The 24,077-nt window shown below is 40.4% G+C and overlaps 1 protein-coding gene across 1 annotated transcript in view; it reads left to right on the forward strand.

The window, feature by feature from the left end:
- EFEMP1 (EGF-like fibulin extracellular matrix protein 1) overlaps positions 1-24,077 on the forward strand; it is a 53,516-nt gene that overhangs the window by 19,966 nt on the left and 9,473 nt on the right. The window contains exons 3-7 of the mRNA XM_083175903.1: positions 4,631-4,679; positions 6,722-7,009; positions 19,406-19,528; positions 20,150-20,269; positions 21,252-21,371. Coding sequence (XP_083032029.1) covers positions 4,631-4,679; positions 6,722-7,009; positions 19,406-19,528; positions 20,150-20,269; positions 21,252-21,371 — 700 coding nt within the window. The remainder of the gene's footprint in view (positions 1-4,630; positions 4,680-6,721; positions 7,010-19,405; positions 19,529-20,149; positions 20,270-21,251; positions 21,372-24,077) is intronic.

The raw sequence follows: 24,077 nt of genomic DNA on the forward strand, positions 1-24,077 counted from the left end.
CCTGCTGTGTGGTCCTTGCTGTGCCCTTGTATTTGATGCCCTGGCTGTGAAACTCCTGACGAAGGTCCATGATTGGACTGAAACGCAATGTTACATTGAGTATAACTAATTATCCTCTAGGATATGCCAAATACACAGCTGATTTTATTTGCATAAAAACCTTCAAACCGTTTCAAACCGGTCTCATGTCTGGTTAATATGCGGGGAGTGCCGCACCACCAAATCCTGATGGTTTAAATCTTATAGTGTGGGCACCCAGCTGATTTGCAGTGTTATGTGCCGGTCTTTTGGACTTCTTATATATATATATAAATATAAATCAAACATATTAATGACTTGTCACCAAAAATATCACAGTGCATGAATGAGTACATGAGCCAGAGTTAATGATATAATCAGTCAAAAGATAGAGGATCTGACTTCATTATCTTTTCTTAGTTTTATATTTTATGTATCTTTGGAACGCTCTCTCACACCCATCTTTCCTTAGACCTCACCCCTCTTTCCCAAAAGAGAGAGATGAGTCACAGAAAGCAGAAAGATCATTACCAGACTCTGGAGAAGTCCCAAGCGCTGGCAAATAGGCTGATTCAGCTGCTTTGCAGATGAACAGAAGAGTGTTCAAACATTCTATGAGCATGTATCATGCAAATGAGTCAGCTGGATTTCAGCATTTATTTAGGCATTAAAGACATAGGAGCATAAAATCATTAATATTGAAAAATATAAATAAAATAAGGTTTCATGATGCCAATGTTATTATTTTCAATTCGGTATAACAAAGTTTAATTAAAGTGCTTACCCACATCCAGATGAGTTTAGTATGTTAACTAGTATATGCCATCTGGCTGTGTTTACTATAAATGTTGGTTTTCATTCAAGCTGCTCTCTCTGCTTTTCAGCCAAGTTTTTATAGTATCATGCAAAGGTATTTTGGGGCAGATTTATTAAGCTTGGAGAAGAGATAAACTGGAGATAAAGCGGAGAAAAGGTAAAAGGAGATAAAGCACCAGCCAATCAGCTCCCAACTGTCTTTTTCAAACACAGCTGGTGCTTTATCTCCTTTTACCTTTTCTCTGCTTTATCTCCAGTTTATCTCTTCTCCAAGATTAATAAATCTTCCCCAGAGTATTCCCTAAATCTGTGAATAGCTATCTGCTTTGTGAATCAGCAGCTGTAATCAGATAGAAAATTTGGAGTCAGTGGCGTTCCTAGATATTCTTAGGCCCCGTAGCAAAAGTTTGTAAGGGCCCCCTATTTAGCAACTGATGGTGATAAATGTACAAATTTAAAACATATTACTTAGACAGCAAAGATGGGCCCCCTTCAGCTCTGGGCCGTTAGCAGCTGCACCCCTTGCAACCCTTGTTTGGGGTAGATATTCTCAACTGGGGGTTTTTAGAAGTGAGAGATGTTGCTCACAGCAACCAATCAGATTCGACTTATCATTTATTTAGCACCATATAGAACAGGGGTGGCCAAACCCGTCCTCAATGTTTCTGAACCACATTCAATGGCAATTTGATCCTTGTACGTGGCCCTGTGTCATCGAAAATAAAAATAGACTGTGCTGGCAAGACTATATAGTACAGATCTGTACTATATAGTCCTATTTGCTTGCCATTTGATTTGAACCCTGATTTGATCCCAGTTTGATCCCAATCCAATTGGGATCAAATCGCAAGCAAAATGGCACCGTGTGAACACCCCTTTAGTAATGATGACTACAGCTGTGCACCAGCTACTGTAGGTGATTTGAAAAATGTGGACCATTGGTAGATCTCAAGGACCGGTTTGGCCAGCCCTGTTCTAGAGGATAATAATTCTGAAAACTCACACTTACCCCAGGCCAACAAAGCATCACTTCTTAATATAAACACTTTGCTGAAAGCACTTAATAAAGCTAGAAAGATATTCAGTGCACGTAGTTAGACTTTCATTCAAGTTGCATGATGGCATACACAGAACAAACAAACAGGGTCGTACCTAGATATTCGTAGGCCCCATAGCAAAGGTTTTTAAGGGCCCCCTATTTAGCAAATGTGTGTAAAATATTACTTAAACAGTAAAGATGGGCTCTGGGCCCCATAGCAGCTGCACCCCTTGCACCTATGGTAGTTATGCCATGGCAAACAAAGCATATGCCCATAACACCTATTCTGTAAAATAATGTGTCTCTGGGTGAATATAATGTACTGATATTTTTAGCACATAAATAGAACAGTGACCCCCCAGCTGCTTTGCCATATTTATTACAATCAGAAAATATATCTTCCAATTGTGGTTGCATATAACAAAAAAAAGGGTTCCGGGATATGACGTGAGCCTGAGCCAAATACGTGACATTAACATCCAGTCCTGGCTGGAACCCCTTCTTTGGTTGTGTATGTCATGCTGCTGGGGATTATCAGCCTCCTTTCATGTGGGTTCTAGGAGTCTGGAGGGGGCACTCTCCAGACTGGAGAACCATGAATGGAGAACCATTCATGGTTCTAGCCAGGAGTCTTTTGCTATAAGGAATTTTAATGTGTTACAAAAAGGAACAGTAAAATGCAATGTTTGTTCAGCAAGTAGAGTATGATAGTACGCCACAAACTATAATACAATTTAGCTAAATTTAGTGTTCAAACATAAAATATTGATATATAGGTTTAATAACAGTCACATATATATATATATATATATATATATATATATAGTGCCAACGTATCAGGTTATGCTTTACATTTGGAAACAGTAACCAAGAGGTGTATATATGTATGTATGTATACACAGTATATACAAGTGTTTGTCAGCGGTGGCACTCCCAGACTTACAATAAAAGACAGATGTCAGTTACTTTAATTTATTTATTATTTATTTATTAACAGGTTCTTGTATAGAGCACACAAATTCCACAGCGCTTTACAGAGAATAGTTATGAGCAAAAACACATAACGAATTACATCACAAGACAGTTTAGGGCAAGTACATGGTTAATATGGATAGTTGCATCAGGGGACAGGACACTGAAGCAATTATTAGGGTGGCAGAGGTTTATATATTCTAAGAAAGGCACATGAGGAGAGAGGTTGGTGGGTTGGTTTTTCAATGTTTCAGTGCCTGTACACTTTTATCAAGAACATCGTCCGTTTCACTAGCGACCTTCCCAATGTCAACCTAATTATTGTCGACCTAATGGTCGACAATAATTATGGCTTTAGGTCGACCTAATGACCCTGTCGACCTAAAGCCATGTCAACGTTTTGAGTGTGTCGGCCTTCAGCGGTCGACCCTATTGTACACCTACATACATTAACCTCAGTTCAAGATTGTATTACAACCAAGAACACAATAAACAAACTACACAGACTGTGGGAATTCTATTTCCGGATGTAACATTTTCCAGATTTAGCAATAATTTACTGGGTACTTATGTAGTATCTGGGCTGCCGATTTCTAAATCGGGTACATCGCATCGCATGCGACCATCGGATGCGATGCGATGCAATGACCCGATTTTTCCATAGGAATCAATGTTAAAATGGACTGAGTCCATTTTAACATGGAATTCAATGGGAAAAAGGGGTCCTTTTCATACCCCTACTATCCAAGTGGGTATGGAGTTGGATATAAACCTGTGGCGAGCGTAGCGAGCCACCGAGCCCGAAGCGTGGCGAGCGTAGCGAGCCCCACGAGGGGACACAGAATACCGTCCCCTCGCGGGGCTCGCTTCGCTCGCCACGCTTCGGGCTCGGTAGCTCGCTACAGGTTTATATCCAACTCCATGCCCACTTGGATAGTAGGGGTATGAAAAGGACCCCTTTTTCCCATTGAATTCCATGTTAAAATGGACTCAGTCCATTTTAACATTGATTCCTATGGAAAAATCGGGTCATCGCATCCGATGGTCGCATGCGATGCGATGCGATGCGATATCGCATCGCATCGCATCTGATTGTATGCCTTAACTTAAGGCATACAATCAAAAAATCGGCAGCCCAGATACTACATAAGTACCATTTACTGTTTCATTTGCTTAGCTGAAAAACAAAATATTACAATTTTTACAGAATATTGTAATTTTTTGTAACATTTATAGCAAGCATAAGCTTTATTAATAATAATAATAATAATAATAAACAAGTATAAAACAAAATTGTTAATATATACATTTCCCAGCTAACATGAGATTCAAAGTACTAAATCTAGATAACATCCAAATAAGCGCACAGTAATAAAACAGCTGATCTAGTGAACTTTGTTTCACTCCCTTAAGTGCAATGAACCTTTAAACTGATCACTGAACATCTGTATGCCAGATTCGGTGGATATTACTTTTCAGCAAGAAAACAATGCAACTCAACAGGAGAATAACTTGGACAACAATGTGCATGCAGTTTTGAAAATGAAAGCTTGGGAAATACTTTTTTTTAAAGTGAACAGTTACATAAGTCATTGCACAGCAGAAATATCCGCTCCAGTATGTGACAGCACACTGGTGCAGAGTCATGAGTTATAATCCAGGAGCATTTCCATTCAAAAGATTTATATCATAAGACCCGTTTGTGACAGTCAATTTTATTGGTTGAAATTGATGACTATAATACTGGAAAAATAATAACTACAATAATGTTCTGTTCCCACACAGCAATGCACTGATGGTTATGAGTGGGACCCACTAAGACAGCAATGCAAAGGTAACTTTCATACTTTTCTATTACTTTCGTGCTTGTTACTGTGATACGCTTTGCCTGCGTTTATACATGTATGTGTTGCAGTGTAAAAAAATAATAACTAGAGTAAAGGTTTACGATTAATGGGCAATGGGGGTTATTCTGGCTCATTCGCTCGGGTGCGAATTTGCATCCTTGCGAGTAAACCAGATTCCGCCTTGCGAATGGTGGCACGCCGGTTCGCATTGGCTGTGAATGGATGTTTTACATAAACATGGTCGCTGACCTTCGAAAGATGTGGAAGGTGCACGCAAATGTAAGTTTGCTCTGAGCAACCTTAAGTATGCATGTACGCTCAAGGGGAAGTGGGTGGGCAGCTGACATCCAGTGATGTCAGCAGCCTGCCCCCCCCCCCTGCATGTTCGTCATGGCCGCATTAGCATGAGAACGCCCAGTGTTCTCATGGGAACACCCATGAAATGCTAGGCATTCCCATATGCTAATGGCCATCCTGGCGCCCCCCGCACACAAAGATGGGTGTGTGCACCCAGCGAACAATTTGTTCACTGTGGGTGCATGCACCTGGTGCAAACCTGGTCCGAATTGTTTATTTTGGTTGCTCTGGGATACAACACAACGTTATGGGATACAACACATACCCTTCTGGGTATAACTGATTCAGAATGGATGTACAGAATGCCAGGATAAAATATAAACCAACAATTATAACAAGATGGTCTAGTCATTTATTTTATTATTTATTATTAACAGTTTCTTATATAGCGCACACATATTCAGCAGCGCTTTACAGAGGATATTTGAACATTCACATCAGTCCCTGCCCCAGTGGAGCTTACAATCTATATTCCCTACCACATGTACACACACACATTCATTGATTAATTTTTGTTGGAAGCCAATTAACCTACCTGTATATTTTTGGATTGTGGGAGGAAACCGGAGGAGCCGGAGTAAACCCATGCAAGTATGGGGAGAATATACAAACTCCGCACAGTTAGAGCCATGGTGGGGATCGAACCCATGACCTCAGCACTGTGAGGCAGTAATGCTAACCACTACACTGTCCGTGCTGCCCCATGTAAAAACAACTTTAAAAAGCACAGAACAAAGTCTAAAAGATGAAACTACAGTATGTGTTAGTAAATGGTATGGGTCATTGGGTCATTGGGTCATTGGGTCAACACATACAGTATGAGGTCGCCATACATTGGGTCGACCACAGAAGGTCAACATGGCTTAGATCATGGGTCCTCAAACTGTGGCCCTCCAGATGTTGTGAAACTACAAATCCCAGCATGCCTTGCCTCAGTTTTGCTATAAGGGAGTGTTAAAACTGTGGCAAGGCATGCTGGGATTTGTAGTTTCACAACATCTGGAGGGCCGCAGTTTGAGGACCCATGACTTAGAACAACACATCAATTAGATTGACATGGCAAAGGTTGACAGGGTTTGGAAGGTCAACACAAGCATTAGAGCGACAATGGCAAGGTCGAGATTTAAAAGGGTGACATGAGTTTTTCCTGCCCCGAATGTCGACATAGTCAACATCAACACCGTCAAAAGTGTATCGCGTCCCCTCGCATTGGCTCACTGCACATGCCATGCTTCCATTCTCCCTCCATGATTCCATTCTCCCTCCATGCCCTAGTGGATGGTAGGGCATGAAATACTACCTGTCGGCACATGTCGGGCCAACATTTTTTGAAAAACTTGCCATTGTCAACCTAATGCTTGTGTTGACCTTCCAACCCGGTTGACCTTAGCCATGTCGACTTATTTCATGTGTCGACCCAATGCCTGTTGACCTATTATGCCCGTACACCTTAGTAAAGGTTGATCTTAAGGGCATGGGTGTTATACAATGCAAACTCCTTTTACTCAAAAACTATCATTTTAATAATAAGCATTTTAGATTGCAGCCTACTGGGTACAATTCAGTCGTCTTGTCTACACAATAGGACAACACTCCGATGTGACCTCTCACACTCATCATATATCAGTATCTGATACTCTGATATACCCTGTAATTGTACATTGGTCTACAGATATCGATGAATGTGGAATAATGCAAGAACCCTGCAAAGGAGGGATGAAATGTGTGAACCATTATGGCGGATACTTATGTCTCCCAAGATCAGCACAAATATTGGTAAATAATGGGCAAGAAGATACCATAGTCTCACAACCATCTGGAACACAACTTACCAACAGCCAAAACACTTATGTAGACAGACCCATCAACCCTCCAGATGTACAAAGAAATGTACCTAGCTCGGCACAGCTGTTGCAGTGTGCCGCGGGCTATGAGCCTAATGCACAAAATCTGTGTCAAGGTAAGACATTCATTTTGTTTACTTTTTAAGGGGTGCCTAAAGTAAATTTTTAATATCATATTGTTCTCTCTTGTTTATTCATTCATAATATCATATTGTTGTCTCTTATTATTTCTGAAGTAATGAAATATACTTATTAATAATCACACTATATATATATATATATATATATATATATATATATATATATATATATATATATATATATAATATCTAAATCCTCCTCACCTTTTTGAGGCGAAGTACTGCCAGTGACCACTAGAGGATCTACTCCTTAACAAAAAGTGAAACCAAAATTTATATGTTTCAAACTTCCTGGATTTGGACAGAGGAAGCTGTGAAGACAGAGATTGGGGGTAGGAGCAGATAGGGACTAAGCCGTCATTTTGACTGGCTTTTTTTAACTAGTAATAATAATACTAATAATAACACAATGCATGACAACTTTGTACAAATTTGTTCTTAAAATGGGCAAAACCATGTGTACTGCAGGGGGAGCAGATGTAACATATATAGAGAGAGTTAGATTTGTGTGAGTTATTTTGTTTCTGTGCAGCATAAATACTGGCTGCATTATTTTTACTTTGCAATTTAGATTTCAGTTTCTACACACCCCACCCAAATGTAACTTTCTCTGCACATGTTACATCTGCCCCACCTGCAGTGCAGTGGTGCAAGTAGAAATTTTTTCTTGGTGGTACTGATAGGCTCCAACAAAAAATGGCCGTGGCCATGTTTCATGAGGGGGCGTGGTTACACAAAGCTAGAGGAGTGACTAAATGACAATAGTGGCGTGGCATCAAGACACAGGGAATGATAAACAGGGAATGACTGGGGGTGGGTTGGCTCTTGCTTGGGGGAGAGCCAGGCAGCTTGTGCTTACAATTGTGGAGCCTGCTCTTCATGGTGTCGGCGCCGCTGATGCCTGTCAGTGTGACAGGCTTAATCAGCAGTAGCCAGTAGCTGCATACAGCACCAATCATAATGCTGGGTGGGCAGGCTGCGGATGCATTATATTTAGACTTAAAATAAAAATAGAATTGACAGTGGGTCAGGGGGTAAGTGGTACTGCGTACCTACAACATATTTCTTACAGGTACTCCGTACCATGCCGTACCCCCTTACTTGCAACACTGCTGCAGTGCACATGGTTTTGCCCATTTTAAGAACAAATTTGTACTGCGATCAGATCTGAATAAGGGCCCATGTGCACTGCAGGTGGCGCAGATGTAACATGTGCAGAGAGAGTTCAATTTGGGTGGGGTGTGTTGAAACTGAAATCTAAATTGCAGTGTAAAAATAATGCAGCCAGTATGTACCCTGCACATAAACAACATAACTCAACACAAATCTAACTCTCTCTCCATACATGTTACATCTGCCCCACCTGCAGTGCCCAGGAGTTCAAGGGAAATCATGAGCGAAGTCTTATCATTTGCAGTGTATACCAAGCCTTAAGCCCCATACACATTAGACGACCCTGACCAACATTGTTAATGATATCAAACTCGGCTGAGGGAGGCTGATATTGAGCATACACACTCAATGATATCGTTCAGTGATGTCAGCATGAACCGATAAACATGCGGGTCATTGGCAATATTACCATATTGACCGTCATGTTAAGTAGACGGGAGAGGTCTGTAACAATGCGCACATCGCTAATGATATTGAGTGCATGCACAAGACTATATAGTAAAAGGTATCGCTCAGAAAGCCCTTTACAAGTTATATCTTTTATTATATCCTCTTGTGTGTATAGGGCTTTATACTCAACCTATATTAGTACCACAAAGACCAAGACGCTGGCAGATTCATTACACACAAATGATCATGCCACTATCATCGTAACTTTTCCTTATTGTGTGTTTGTATTTGAAAGGAGTAATTCATGTGAGAAAACCCTCGGCACACACGTGCATATTGCAAGAGTCACACTTTGATTTGGAGTTGATTTTATTATAGAGCTAATCAAAACATGATGTGCACCCTTGTGTAAATTACCCACAGATGTATGACCTCTTTCTTCCAATCCAGCGATACTAAATTATATTTTACAAGCAGCGTGATGTTGTGGGACCCATTTTAAAAATACTAGTCAGCCCGAGGGAGCTGTAATACTCGTACTGACATCATGCTGAACACTGAAGGACCTTCTGTTTAGATACGGCTGTCCACTCCCTTCCTAGCATTACACAGTTTAAATCTGATAATGTAAGCAGTTCAATTTTCCTCTAGATTTTGGCATAAAATAAATGGATACTTATACATGAGTCACGCATAAAATGACTTTGAACTTTCTATTTGGATTTTTATTTGGAATAGAATATGTCAGTAGCTTTTTATTACAGTGTGAGCTGAAGAAGTGTATGTTTGTTTAATGGCGTCCAGAGCAGCAGGTCAACACTGAATGAGCTACATAGGTTAAAGTTGATCAGAAAATGAATGGATAGTTCTGTTGCAAATAAATGTTAGTTCAATGTGTAAGTTCTGTACGCACACTCTGTGCTCAAGTTTGTTTTGCAGATGGATCTTGCTAGTTTTAGCACAGTACATGCTCCAGATCTAAGCATACACATCTTCAGACAATTCTTAGTTTTACGCATCTGAGTTGCATCTCTCTTGGGGCCTTATTCTGGTCTGTGCGGACGGAGCCGAATATGCGGCCAGGACTGTGCGTCCTAAACCCCGCCTTTCGTACGGATCGCTCACTCCGTGCAAATGCGGTAAGAAGCTGTCCAACGGACCGGAAGTGTATTTCTCATGAATACACCTCCTCCATCTCAGGGAACCTCCCCCATCATTCGATGGTCGCAGACCATCGTATGCAGGACCGAGTGGTCAGGCAGCTCCCGCAACCTCAGACCACACGGGCATTTCTCCGTGCAAAAGCAGGGATCTGGGCGGGCAGCTGACATCCGGCAATGTCATATGTCCGCCCCCTACACGTGCGTCACGACTGCATTACCATACGTACGCCCATCGTTTTCATGGGAATGCCCATGAAACGCGGGGTGTAAACATATGGTAATGAGCCCAAACAGCCCTTCACGCCCCTCTCCACCCCCTGTTCGTAGTGTACACATTTCATGCGGAATTTGGACGTGCGTCCCGTTCGCACATGCGCAGAGACGCCGCTGCACATGCGCAGACACAAAACATCGGCGGACCGACCGCACGCGGACATTACCGCACCAACCAGAATAAGGGCCTTGGTGACTTGCATAGGCAAATGCGTGGGGGAGGGGGGGGGTTGCGATTACCCGGAAAAAAAACCTCCTCAGCAAGTGGCTCAAAATATCAATGGTATACTGTATAATATGAATACGAAAGCTGCTGGCATATTATTTTTATTATAGTTAAAGGGACAGAGTAGACCTTCTGCACATGGACAGTGGTAGCAGCGTCTTCTACCAAGTTTGCAGTGTGTGTGTACACAATTAGTACACTGGACTGAGAGTAGCTACCCGGAAGAAGAGACAGGAGCCTTACCATTAGGTGGGAGAATGTGTGCTTAGATAGTGCAGTAACGGTTCTATCATGTTTGTCTATTTATTATGGTATGTTTAACCTTTTCCTGATGACTTATTTATTATTATTTAAATACAGCATTTACAATAGACCATTTATTTATTTATTTATTAGCAGTTTCTTATATAGCGCACACAGATTCCGCAGCGCTTTACAGAGGATATTTGACTTTTCACACCAGTCCCTGTGGAGCTTACAATCTATATTCCCTACCACATGTACATGCACACACAGACATTCTAGGGTTAATTTTTGTTGGAAGCCAATTAACCTACCAGTATATTTTTGGATTGTGGGAGGAAACCGGAGTACCCGGAGGAAACTCACGCAAACACGGGGAGAATATACAAACTCCGCATAGTTAGGGCCATGGTGGGTATTGAACCCATGACCTCAGTGCTGTGAGATAGTAATGCTAACCATTACACCATCCGTACTGCCCATCTATTGTGTTACATTTTATTGCTGTATTCTATATAGTATCCAGTGTATAAATTTTCAGGGTCATTACTAGGTTCTTCTTCCAAACTCCTGCACTTGCTCCAATGTTCCACAGAGTGGAATCCCATCTCTAGAAACCCTGTCTTTGCCAGTGACTTGCTTACAACTCTTAAACAAAATAAAGCACTAGTAATAATATAATAATAACAGTTTTATTTATATAGTGCACTTTCTCCATCAGGACTCAAGGCGCTTTAGAGACATTAAAAACAATGCACATAGGGCCTTATTCTGATCTGAGCTCAGTACAAATTTGTTCTTAAAATGGGCAAAACCATGTGCACTGCAGGTGGAGCAGATGTAACCTGTGCAAAGAGAATTAAATTTGGGTGGGGTGTGTTGAAACTGAAATCTAAATTGCAGTGTAAAAATAATGCAGCCAGTATTTACCCTGCACAGAAACAAAATAACTCACACAAACCTAACTCTCTCTATACATGTTACATCTGCCCCACCTGCAGTGCACATGGTTTTGCCCATTTTAAGAACAAATTTGTACTGAGCTCAGATCAGAATAAGGCCCATAATACAGAGGATTTTGGTAGTACAGCACTAGACAAATCATACAGACGTAGAAAGAAAACCTTGAGTGCTCAGTAAGCATAATAAAGGAATGGTGCAAGCATTTTGGATAATAACTTCCATGGGTTATGTATTCCACCCTATTAAGGTACCAGATAAGGCAGCCATCTTTATTGCACTGCGCAGGATTACATGGAATAGGTTACTAGAAAAAAATTATACAAACCGATTCCATTGCAGTTTAGAGTAGGGTCCCAGCATAACAGACAGATCAATGTATTTTTTATCACCTCCACAAGTTTACCAGATGAGGCAGCCATGTTGAATGTGCTACAAAGGTTCCACTGTCGGCGGTGAGCTACTGTACACAAGGGTCCAATGCAGATGTGGGACAATGGACACTTGTGTAGTATTATGATATACCCTATATGGAAAGATCCACAGAAGGACATCCTGACCGCAGAGGAACCATCAGAGGCAACCATCTGGGGTGCACTCAATGTTGCAAGTAAGGGGGTACGGCGTGGTACGGAGTACCTGTAAGAAATATGTTGCACTGTCACACTGACAGGCATCAGCGGCACCGACAGCATGAAGAGCAGGCTCCACAATTGTAAGCACAAGCTGCCCAGCTCTCCCCCATGCAAGAACCAACCCGCCCCCAGTCATTCCATGTTTCTCATTCCCTGTCTCCTGATGCCACGCCATTATTGTCATTTAGTCACGCCTCTAGCTTTGTGTGACCACGCCCCCTCATGAAACACGGCCACGCCCATTTTTGGTGTAGGCTATCAGTACCACCAAGAAAAAAATTCTACTTGCACCACTGGGTGCACTGCGCAGGTCACTGCTGGCATGGTGTGCAATCAGCGGAGGTACAGATTACAGGAATAGCACATGGTAGGGTGGAAGTAAACTGTTGGGGGGGAGGGGAATTAATCAATGGTTGCCTGAAAAACAACAACAACAAAAATATTGCATACACAAAAAAAAGGCATTTGAATTCTTACATTAGCATATCTTGTATTTACTTGATGCTGTTCAGTCGAATTCTCTAGCACAAAAGTAGATGTTTTAAAAAATTCTATTTCATGCCTAATTTCTACCTGAATGCTGAAAAAAATATTAAAATGATCCTAAATATCATCTAGGAACAAGACTTTCTGATATTTTCTTTTTTAATGACAAACATATCAAGTTCAAGTTTAATTAAAGATTGATTCCCTATGACAATACATAAAAACAGTATAAGGTTACATGCAAAGTCACTTGTTAAGGATTTTTATTGCCTATATACCCAATAGGCATATTATTTTTCAGATCTTGCTGTAAAATGATTACGCTCTAAAATATAATTATTTGCTGTTTTTGGCTTTCATTAACCGCCCCAGTGGTACTGCTACTGCTGCATTATTTGCATGTTAAATATTTGAATGTTCCATTATAGCTGCCAAATGTTTCATCCAACTGCTTATATTACTGAGCTGAACGCTAATAGGGTGAGGAGTAGGGTTAGGTACATAAGGTCAGATGGATAAGAAGTTACAAACTCTTGTTCTGCTGTTTTGTAAATGAGGCTTCTTAAAAGCAGAATCTCTGTTTTACCTACTGTATGTTTTACATAAAAAAAATATAACATTCATTCAATTCTCTAAAATTCATTCATATAAAACTTAGAAATACTCCACGGTGTCTGGCACTCGCATAACAGTATTCCTGGACCCGATGCCCTCACAACAGTAATGTTACTGTACCATATCACCATATACAGCGCAGCAATCCGTTCAAAAGATTTAATCACACAGACACAGCTTGTTCATCAACATTTCAGTATTTATATTAACATATTCAGGATACAAATACAACAATACAGCTTACCTTAAGCAGAAAAACACCACTAGTGACAGCAACAATGGAACTGTAGCTCCGGAAGCAGAGATACTATATAAAAGTATATATATATATATATATATATATATATATATATACTACATATATATATATATATATATATATATATATGTGTGTACTAAATACAGTTAAATAAAAACTATGTGAACCCTTTGGAATTACCTTCTCATGTTTTTAACACATCATGTAAACATTCACAGTGCAGGGTGGACAAAGTATGTGAACCCCTAGGCTAATGACTTCTCCAAGAGCTAATTGGAGCCAGCAGTCAGCCAACCTGGAGTCCAAACAATTGGGGTTGGAGGTGTTGGTTAAAGCTGCTCTATAAAAAGCACACCCCAGTTTTAAGTTTTCTATTCTCAAGAAGCATTGCCTGATGTGAACCATGCCTCGCACAAAAGAGCTCTCAGATGACCTACGATTAAGAATTGATGACTTGCATAAAGCTGTTAAGAGTTACAAAAGTATCTCTAAAAGCCTTGATGTGCATCAGTCCATGGTAGGACAAATTGTCTATAAATGGAGAAAGTTCAGCACTGTTGCTACTCTCTCTAGGAGTGGCCATCCTGTAAAAATGACTGCAAGAGCACAGCACAGAATGCTCAATGAAGTGAAAAGGAATACCAGAGTGTCAGCTAAAGACTTACAGAAATCTCTGGCGCATGCTGACATATCTGTTGATGAATCTACAATACGTAAAACGCTAACCAAGAATAGAGTACATGGGAGGACATCACGGAGGAAACCACTGCTGACCACAAAAAACATTGCTGCATGTTTGAAGTTTGCAAAAGAGCACCTGGATTTTCCACAGCACTACTGCCAAAATATTCTGTGGACAGATTAAACCAAAGTTGAGTTGTTTGAAAGAAACACAACACTATGTGAGGAGAAAAAAAAGCCCAGCACAACAACATCAAAACCTCATCCCAACTGTGAACTATGGTGGGGCATCATGGTTTGGGGCTGCTTTGCTGCCTTATGGCCTGCACAGATTGCTATCATAGATGGAAAAATGAATTCCAAAGTTTATCAAGACATTTCGCAGGAGAACTTAAGGCCATCTGTCCACCAATTGAAGCTCAACAGAAGATAGAACAACAGAATGGCATCAACAGAAGAAAATACGCCTTCTGGAGTCGCCCAGTCAGAGTCTTGACCTCAACCCGATTGAGGTGCTGTGGCATGACCTCAAGAGAGCGATTCACACCAGACATCCCATGAAAATTGCTGAACTGAAACAGTTTTGTAAAGAGGAATGGTCCAAAATTCCTCCTGACCTTTGTGCAGGTCCGATATGCAACTATAGGAAATATTTGGTTGGGGTTATTGCTGCCAAATGAGGGTCAACCAGTTTTATTAAATCCAAGAGTTCACATACTTTGTCCACCCCGCACTGTTAATGGTTACATGGTGTGCTCAATAAAAACATGAGAACATATAATTGTTTGTGTGGTATTAGTTTAAGCAGACTGTGTTTGTCTATTGTTGTGACTTATATGAAGATCAGAACATGTTTTATGAGCAATTTATGCAGAAATCAAGGTAATTCCAAAGGGTTCACATACTTTTTCTTACAACTGTATCTAAATGCTTTAAATATAAGAAGGTGGTGCAACCTTTTAGTAGAAAACAACAGTGTCTCACCCAGCTTGTCCTGAGTTCCATCAGTCTCCATTGAATGAATTCTGCCAATGCTGATATATGGGCATTGCCTTGTTGCAAAGGGTCAGCTGTCTGCATTTCCACCAATAGGAATGAATAGTGCACTCGGAGGATCTACAAGCGTGCCCTATTTATACATTTCATGTAGAGCTGACCAGTTGCTAGTACAATGTTGAATCTACACGAAGTCCTGCTGTTCTCACCTCTATACATTGCTTAGTATACAATACTCCTTAGGAGTATGCAAACATTGTTGCAGACAAAGTGCAGATTTTCATGTTGATGGTATTCCGTGATGGAAGTGGCCTCTTTGCGCAGGATAATGCACCCAGCCTCCTGGAAAAATTGTTCAGAAAAATTACAAAAAATTCAGGGCCTCCAAATCGCCCAAATCTCAATTCGGCAACTGTGGGATGTGCTGTAAAAAAGAAAACTTAACCACAAAGGCACCACCTTGCATTACAGGGCTGAAAGGATATGTGAGACCAGATACTGGTTTGCCTTCATCTGAGATCCCAACAGAAAAAGGGGGTTCTAGTGGAGATAACAAGATGGGAACAGGGGAGTACTTTACACAGAAATTGTTTTTAAACATTAATTAGCCGTTAATTTGAACCACCAAAGCTGATATTGCCTTGAGTCCTATTGGAGAAAGAGCGATATATAAATAAAATTATTATTATTATTATTATTATTATTATCTATATTGAGAGAGAAAATACTCTGTTTATTTACAAATGATGAATCGGTGTACTTGCCAAGGAATGTTTCTTTCAGAAAACAAATGTACTTATACTGTACACCCCTTTTAAATAAAAATACCTGCAGCACACTTGAGCAAGCTGGGGCAAATATGGGAATGTAGATGCAAAAAATATGACAAGTGCTGGTTGGCAATTGGCCGCACTGTGGTTTCAAACTTAAGTGAAGATATTACTGACAAGGTGACTGAAATAAAGAGAAATATTACTTCACAAAACTGTTATTTGTTACTCACAGATAATATTACTAACACATGCGACAAACCTAGATGACAGCCACTGTGGGGAGCAGTACCCATTGTCTTAAAACATAACATAAATAAGCATAGATATGAAATAAAAATCCAGAAACAAAAGGATAACGCTAAAAGAATTTGCATTTCTGGAAGTAGCTCAAGAATCTGCTTATTTACATAGGAGGTTGTAGAGATTTCAGAATGTTGTTGCAGCAAGTGGACAAAGTGATCCTTGCTAAACCATAAATCATCTTTGGAAAGAGAACACATACCAATTATTAACATCACTTCTGAACTTTGCCTAAGCTTACAACATTTTAATTTTCAGATACGTTTAGAACTCAATAAGTACCTAAAGGAAATGTCTACAATTGAGGGATCAAGAACTACAGTATAGGAGTTAGGAATTAGGGGTCTCTCTGCTTCCTCTATCTTGCCTGTCTACCATGACAGTACTGTATATTCCATATGTATAGTCATCTGCTAGTTGGAAAATACTTTGACTACATCTGACTCTTAATGCAAAAAAAAAAAATCACCATTTCTAAATTACCAACCATCTACCCTAGAAAGTGGTCAGAGACAAAGGCCCATATTCAGTTCTGATCGCAGTACAAATTTGTTCTCAAAATGGGCAAAACCATGTGCACTGTAGGTGTGGCAGCTGTAACATGTGCAGAGAGAGTTAAATTTGGGTGAGGTGTGTTAAAACTGACATCTAAATTGTAGTGTAAAAATAATGCAGCCAGTACTGTATTTACCCTGCACAGAAACAAAATAACACACAAATCTAACTCTCTCTATACATGTTACATCTGCCCCACCTGCAGTGGACATGGTGTTGCCCATTTTGAGAATAAATGTGTACTGCAATCAGATCTGAATAAGGGCCAAAGTTCCTGCCAAACAGCACCTAGCTGCATTTTTTCAAACCCAACCTGTATTATGTTAGTTAGGAGCTGATTGGTTGGTACTTTATCTCTGTCCACTTTATATCTGTCTAAGGCTTTAAATATAGATCCACACAGTATGTATCATATACTGTAAGCACACTGAAAAACCTTTCACATCTTCTACCTTTTAAATAATACAACTAACAACAGCAGTTAGACTGGGCCTGGCTCAACACTTTCTGAATCCAACCAAATGACCATTTTCATGGCTCCAAGCTGCCTTACTCATAGTTTTGGATATAGGAGTTAATTTTTCATTCCATGGTGGGCAGCAAGATTGGGGGGCAATAATGCATTGGGTGCATTAATTGCAAAGGCAACTCAATTTTTTTGCACCTAATAGCATCAACCCCACCTGTTTCCTCCTGCAATAGACATCATTTTGGGGGAGGGGAGGGAGGGATCTCCCCTGTGAAAGATTTCTAGTAGGACTGTTAGGGCTGTTTCACACAGTACGGTTCCTGCCGCACGGTGAAATCCCGTACGGTCAGGGAGCCGCGCCGCACTCAGAATTTTATAATGGCAGGGATGGCCACAGCCCGGCAGCCGTCCCTTCCAGTGGGGGGATCCGGCTGCAGCCGTGCGGCCGGGCCGTGGCCGTCCCGTGTGAATGGACACAATAGTGTCCATTCACAACTGCTGAGTGCGGCACGGCTCCCTGGCCGTACGGGATTTCACCGTGCGGCAGGAACCGTACTGTGTGAAACAGCCCTTAGAGTCTAACTAAACTAAAGGATGACTAGTCTAAATCTTTCTAACAAAGTACTAAAGCTGGAGACTATGGCATGTCAATGTAATATATTACCTCATATTATCTACATTTAAAAGTCAGACTCAAACATTCTTAACGGGAATTATGTTTCCTCTTAAGCTTATTTTGCAATATTGCATAACTCTTTCTATTTGCATTCCATGTTCACAAGACTGAACAAGCCATTCTAATTTTCTTCTAGAAAAAAGGAATGCAGTAATTATGAATGGGTCATCCGTAGAGAACGGGCCCTTTTATACCATATACATATACTGTACATACATCCTGAGGTGTTGTTGATACCAGCATGTCTACTTATTTGGCAACAGATACAGACAATCACCGAGATTGTTTGTACCTGTTAAGCTGTATCATTTGCAGATACATGCTGATGATGCCCAGCACTATTTAGCTGCTTCTGGCTGTCTGATTGCAGATTCATTGTTATTTATTTGTACATGGTAAGCAGAGTCTTGTTTATGCCCTGCACTCATGTTCTTTGATTACTTAAATACTTACCTCTTCATTGTCCAGTGGAGGCAGCACTGCGCACACTACGTGGCCATTTTCCAGCCGATTGAGCATGTGCATCGGGAAAATAGCCACTGTGTCATTTTCCAGATACCTGCGATTGTGCAGAAGACTCTGGTCCTGATTCAAATCTGCAATTTATTCAGATTGAGAAAACCATGCTGCACTGCAGGTGAGGCAGATGTAACATGTGCAGAGAGAGTTAGATTTGGGGGGGGGGGGGGGGGAGGGGTGTTCGAACTGACATCTAAATTTCAGTGAAAAAATAAAGCAGCCAGTATTTACCATGCATAGAATCAAAGTAACTCACTAAAATCTAACTCTCTCTGCACGTTACATCTGCCCCATCTGCAGTGCTGCATGGTTTTGTCCATCTGACAACAGGTCTGAATCAGGCACAGCATCTGAGTATACTACTGGCGTGTGCTACCAGCTGGCGAGTAAGGGGGCCTGGACAGAGAATGCACAAGGGCACCCTCCTCTGTTAATACATTCCTGGGTGTACAGCAACTCTAATTGACATACGCTTTATATGTACAGATGGAGCCGGCCTAGTTCTTGCAGGGGCCCCGCCAGTGGCCGGCTCTCGCCAGGGGCATGTGCGCGCGAGACGCTCACGCACGTCCCATGGCTACGGTGATTTCTCCACCGCCTGCCACCTCCCCTGCCGCCTCCCCCGGTGCCCCTTCCTGAAGTGGAGACGGGCAGGGACCCCCATCGGCGCTGTCCGGAAACTGGGACGCGCATGCGCGTGAGATGCACGAGCGTCCCAGTCAGATGGAGCGCCTCTGTGCCGCCGATCGCCAGCGCAGGCATGCTGGCGATCCCCGGGCAAGGACCAGGGGCGCTCCATCGTAGATGGCACATATAGTACTGGTGCAATCCTGCATACTCTACATCTGGATTATACAATTGAATGTAAATGCGTTTCGATTCAACAAAAGCCCTATTGAGAGATGTATAGTACAGGACTATGACTTTGCTCACAGATTATGGTAGCCAACTCTTATTTATGTTTTTAATCCATCTGACAGACGTAGATGAGTGTCTCACTGGAACACATAATTGCAGACAAGATCAAGTGTGCGTCAATGTGAGGGGATCATTCAGTTGCTTGTGTCCCAGAGGATATCAGAAACGTGGGGAACAATGTATCGGTGAGTACTACTGTAGCAGTGTTATTTCTAAACTATTCTTTACAAATATACCAATGCCAAGTACTGGTAGGAAATGGCTTACATTTGTATACATACAGTAGGTGTGAATGCTACTAAGGACAGCATTTGTGTGTGTGATATACAGTATAATGCATGTGATGTAATATGATGTAACAGCTCCATGAAAATATTTGGGCTTGTCTAATTTTTTATTCTGAGGTGGATAATACAGATTCCAGTGTGTGAAGTCTATAAATATCAAACACTCATTCATGAGAGCACGATGGGGGTGATTCGAATTCCCTCGAAACAGGGCGAATTCCACCCAGAATATTCAATGGAATATAATCAATTGCTCTGTAACATAATTGTGGCATACAGTTTGATGATAAGCAGTGGTGAGTCACCAGCTGCTCACTGGTCACAGACATACATTATATACACAACCTATACATTTATATCACAAAAGAGTATTATTTTAACAATAACAGAAATGTCTCCTTATATAGGAACATATACACTTTGCAAATGAAAGAGATCATTTTGTAAATAGATAATGATTTTATAATCATCCACAAATAATATTTGCTCCCTCTTTTTCTTCTGTATCCTGTAATACAGACATAGATGAATGCTCAGTGACTCCATTTTGTCAACATCAGTGTGTCAATACACTGGGTTCATATTACTGTCAATGCAGTCTTGGCTATCAGCTTTCACCCAATAACTACAGCTGCATAGGTAAGTGCTACTATTTCACTATTTGTCTCAAATTGGTGCATTCATAAAAAGTACTGTACTGTATGTACAGTGTGAATCAACAACTGTATGTATCCATACTAATCTACACATACAGTACATTCATTTCATAGGAAACACAGGGGACCCCGATGCTTAAGTGTTAGGGGGGTATAACGTTCCGACAGTCAGAATCCTGGCCCGTTTACGCTCGACTCAGGTAGAATTCAATGTTCTGGCGGTTGAGTGGTGAAAAGTGAACATGTTGGCAAAAACAGCCGTGGATTGCCAAGAAACGGCAGTGAATTTGAAGTTGTTTTAAAGTCGGATCTGTCGAAATCCGCCTTCAATACTGTCGGAAAGGCAGCATTGAATATGCGCTGGGCGCTATTTCCCTTGTCAGAAATAGTGCTTGAATTAAATACCGCCCTTAGTCCACAAGCACCTCACCAATTATTACATGAAATGGATTGCCACATGTGTGCAGATGGAGCTAGCCCTTTAATAGGATTAAGTGAGCCAGGGCTGTTGGACTAAATCCTATGCTAATCCCCTACTGTATTGTTCTATGCATTGTATTGCAGCTGAGAACAATAGACCTTGGCTCACCATGGCTATCCAGAGAAGGCTAGCTGAAGAAGGCTCCATCTGTAATTCCATAAGCAAACATGGGAAGGGGGTTAGGGGTAGTGTTTTGCTTAACTTGTAGAAGGGGCTACTTATTTGAACGAGATGCAGGTCACACATTAGCTATATGGGAACATTCCTTTGATTTTTTTTTTTTTTTTTAAGAATATTTACATACACTTATATACCAATAGATCAATCAAAGTACACACAGGTGCTTATTAATATATATGTGATTTATAGAATTGGTTTTACATTTACAAGGGTTTATGGTAAATAATTATGTATTTCTATATACTTTATGTTATCAATCATCATCATCATCAATTCTCTGAAAGATTATTTGTTGACTCTACAGATATTGATGAATGTAACACAAGCAGTCCTTGTGCACAAGAATGCTACAACATAATTGGGTCTTATGTGTGTCAGTGCAATCCAGGTTATGAAATGAGCAGGGACAGAGTCAATTGTGAAGGTAAATATATTTCCATATATTTCTATTTGTGGTTTTACTATAGGTTTTATATTTATATTGCTTTTTAAGAATGAAAAAATACAAAATGTAAATTTTCATTTAAATGCTTTTAAAAGAAATTGCCTCTTTTGTTTTCCATTCCGTACGATGCAATTGGTCAATGTATTTGCAAATCTGTCACTACATTCTGCTCTGTGGTGTGGATGGAGTATAATAATGCAGTAGTCCAGATGGAAGAAAAATACTATACTTACTGCCAAATTGTGAGGGAGAAACATGTTACATGCTGAAACGTTACTGAATTCTACACTAGGGGCCCGATTCAAAGATGGAGGTTCTTTGAATGCACGCAGCATTGAGGGGTAGATGTATGAACCAGTGATACGGGAGAAGAAGAGACTTGGGGCAGTACGGATGGTGTAATGGTTAGCATTACTGCATCACAGCGCTGAGGTCTTGGGTTCGATTCCCACCATGGCTCTAACTGTGCAGAGTTTTTATATTCTCCCCGAACTTGCATGGGTTTCCTCCGGGTACTTCGGTTTCCTCCCACAATCCAAAAATATACTGGTAGGCTAATTGGCTCCAAACAAAAATTAACCCTAGAATGTCTGTGTGTGCGTGTATATGTGGTAGGGAATATAGATTGTAAGCTCCACTGGGGCAGGGACTGATGTGAATGTTCAAATATTCTCTGTACACTGCTGCGGAATATTTATGCGCTATATAAGAAACTGTAAATAAATAAATAAAAGTGAGCCAGAGGAAAAGTGGCCCATGGCAATCAATCAGCACTGAGCCACTTTTCCTCTGCATCAATTCTCCTCCTTTATCACTGCTTCATACATCAACTCCTAGAACAGATGCCTCAATGCATGTTGCTGTGATTCCTTCACTGTCACTGCCCATGCGCAGATTGCAGATTGACTCAGTCCCTAGATACGCTATGGGCCTTATTCTAGTTCACTCTTAGAGGCAAATTCCTTCTTAGCTGGACAAAACCATATGCACTGCAGGGGAGCAGATGTAACATGTGCAGAGAGATTTAGCTTTGGGTGAGTTATTTTGTTTCTGTGCAGGGAAAATATTGACTGCTTTATTTTTACACTGCAATATAGATCTCACTTTGAAGAAAAACCTCACCCAAATTGAATTCTCTGTGCATCTGCCCCCCCCTTGCAGTGCACATGGTTTTGTCCAGCTAAGAAGGAATTTGCCTCTAAGAGTGAACTAGAATAAGGCCCTATATATCTCAATATAAAAAAGAAAATAATTTATGTTTCCATAGAGACTGATGTTTTTTATAAAGTGTTGCCAGTTACTATGATGTTGCAAAAAATATATATTTTTATAAGTATAATACAAGGGCCAATGGGCAGATTGAAAGTCATTTCTTTGTGAATGTGTAAATATTTCCAAATTTGAAGCAAACTGTGTTAAATCATGCTTATCAAATGGTGAATTGCCGAGGCGTTTCAGTAATGTTTCATCTCTTTAGGGAATAAACAAAAAAATTTTTTTTATAGAGATAAACAAATTTTTGTTTCCAGTTTATTTTATTTCAACAGATAACATATGTGACATTTAAGCCATATACAGACATGGGAAGAAAATAATAATTTCACTGGCTAGATATCAGGCTTTGAGAAACAGTTTTATAATTTTTGCATTTTCAAATCTAGAGATTGCTTCTAACCCATAACAAATATGTAATTAATGTGGGGAGGTTTTTTATTTAATTTCTTGACTCAGGCAATGTTCCCATCTTAATAACATTTTGTGATTGTAACTAAAGGTAGATGATCCCTTGGCCGTAACAATCAGATTCTAGCTAACATTTTATAGAATGTTCTGGATAAAAGTAGATAGAATATGATTAGGTTATTTGGACAATACTAATAATAATAATTATTATTATTATAAAATAATAATAATAATAATAATAATAATAATAATAATAACAATGTTATTTATTTAGCTATTTTCTCCAAATTGGAATTAAAGTGCTTTACAGCATAAAGTTCAAGATAAGCTTAACAGAAGACAAAGTTAAGCCTCCGAGTTGTATTTTTTAGGAACTAAAAGGGACAATAGTAAAATGCTTGAATAAACAGGTAAGTGTTTAGTCTGTTTTTGGAGAGTTCTAGAGTGGAGGCCTCTAAAACTGTGTTCGGCAGTTCCATAGAGTCAGAGCTGACACCCAACTTGACACCAGATAAATTCAGGAATATTCTAGGTACTTCTAATACTTGGGGCACACTGGCCAATACATCAGCCATTCAATTAATTGAATGGCTGATATATCATGGACATGTCAGCGGGTGTCGATCACAGACATCTCTCGTCGGATGTGAAGCACAGACAATGGCAGGTACATATGCAGAAATATTGACACATCGTGATGTGTTTACAGGGAGTAAGCTGACCATGCATACACTTCCTGCAGAGGCCTCCGGTGACTGTCATCTCAACTGGTCGGGCACAAGTGAATGCACTTATCAATCGTCATCCTAGCGTGTACCGAGCACAATAGTTCTTCATCTAGATATCACAGTATTTGAGAAGGGCATTAAAGAAGGATCAGAAGCTCTATTTTGCCTTTTTATAAAGTTTGAAAAATCTCCCACTAAAGAGAAAACCTTTCTTTGAAAGGTTGCTATACTGGGGTCTTGAAAAAAATATAGGCTATCCACATCCTGTCCAAAG

Source organism: Crinia signifera, chromosome 3, assembly GCF_055691185.1.
Source record: "Crinia signifera chromosome 3, ASM5569118v1, whole genome shotgun sequence".
In the NCBI taxonomy this organism is placed as follows: Eukaryota; Metazoa; Chordata; class Amphibia; order Anura; family Myobatrachidae; genus Crinia; species Crinia signifera.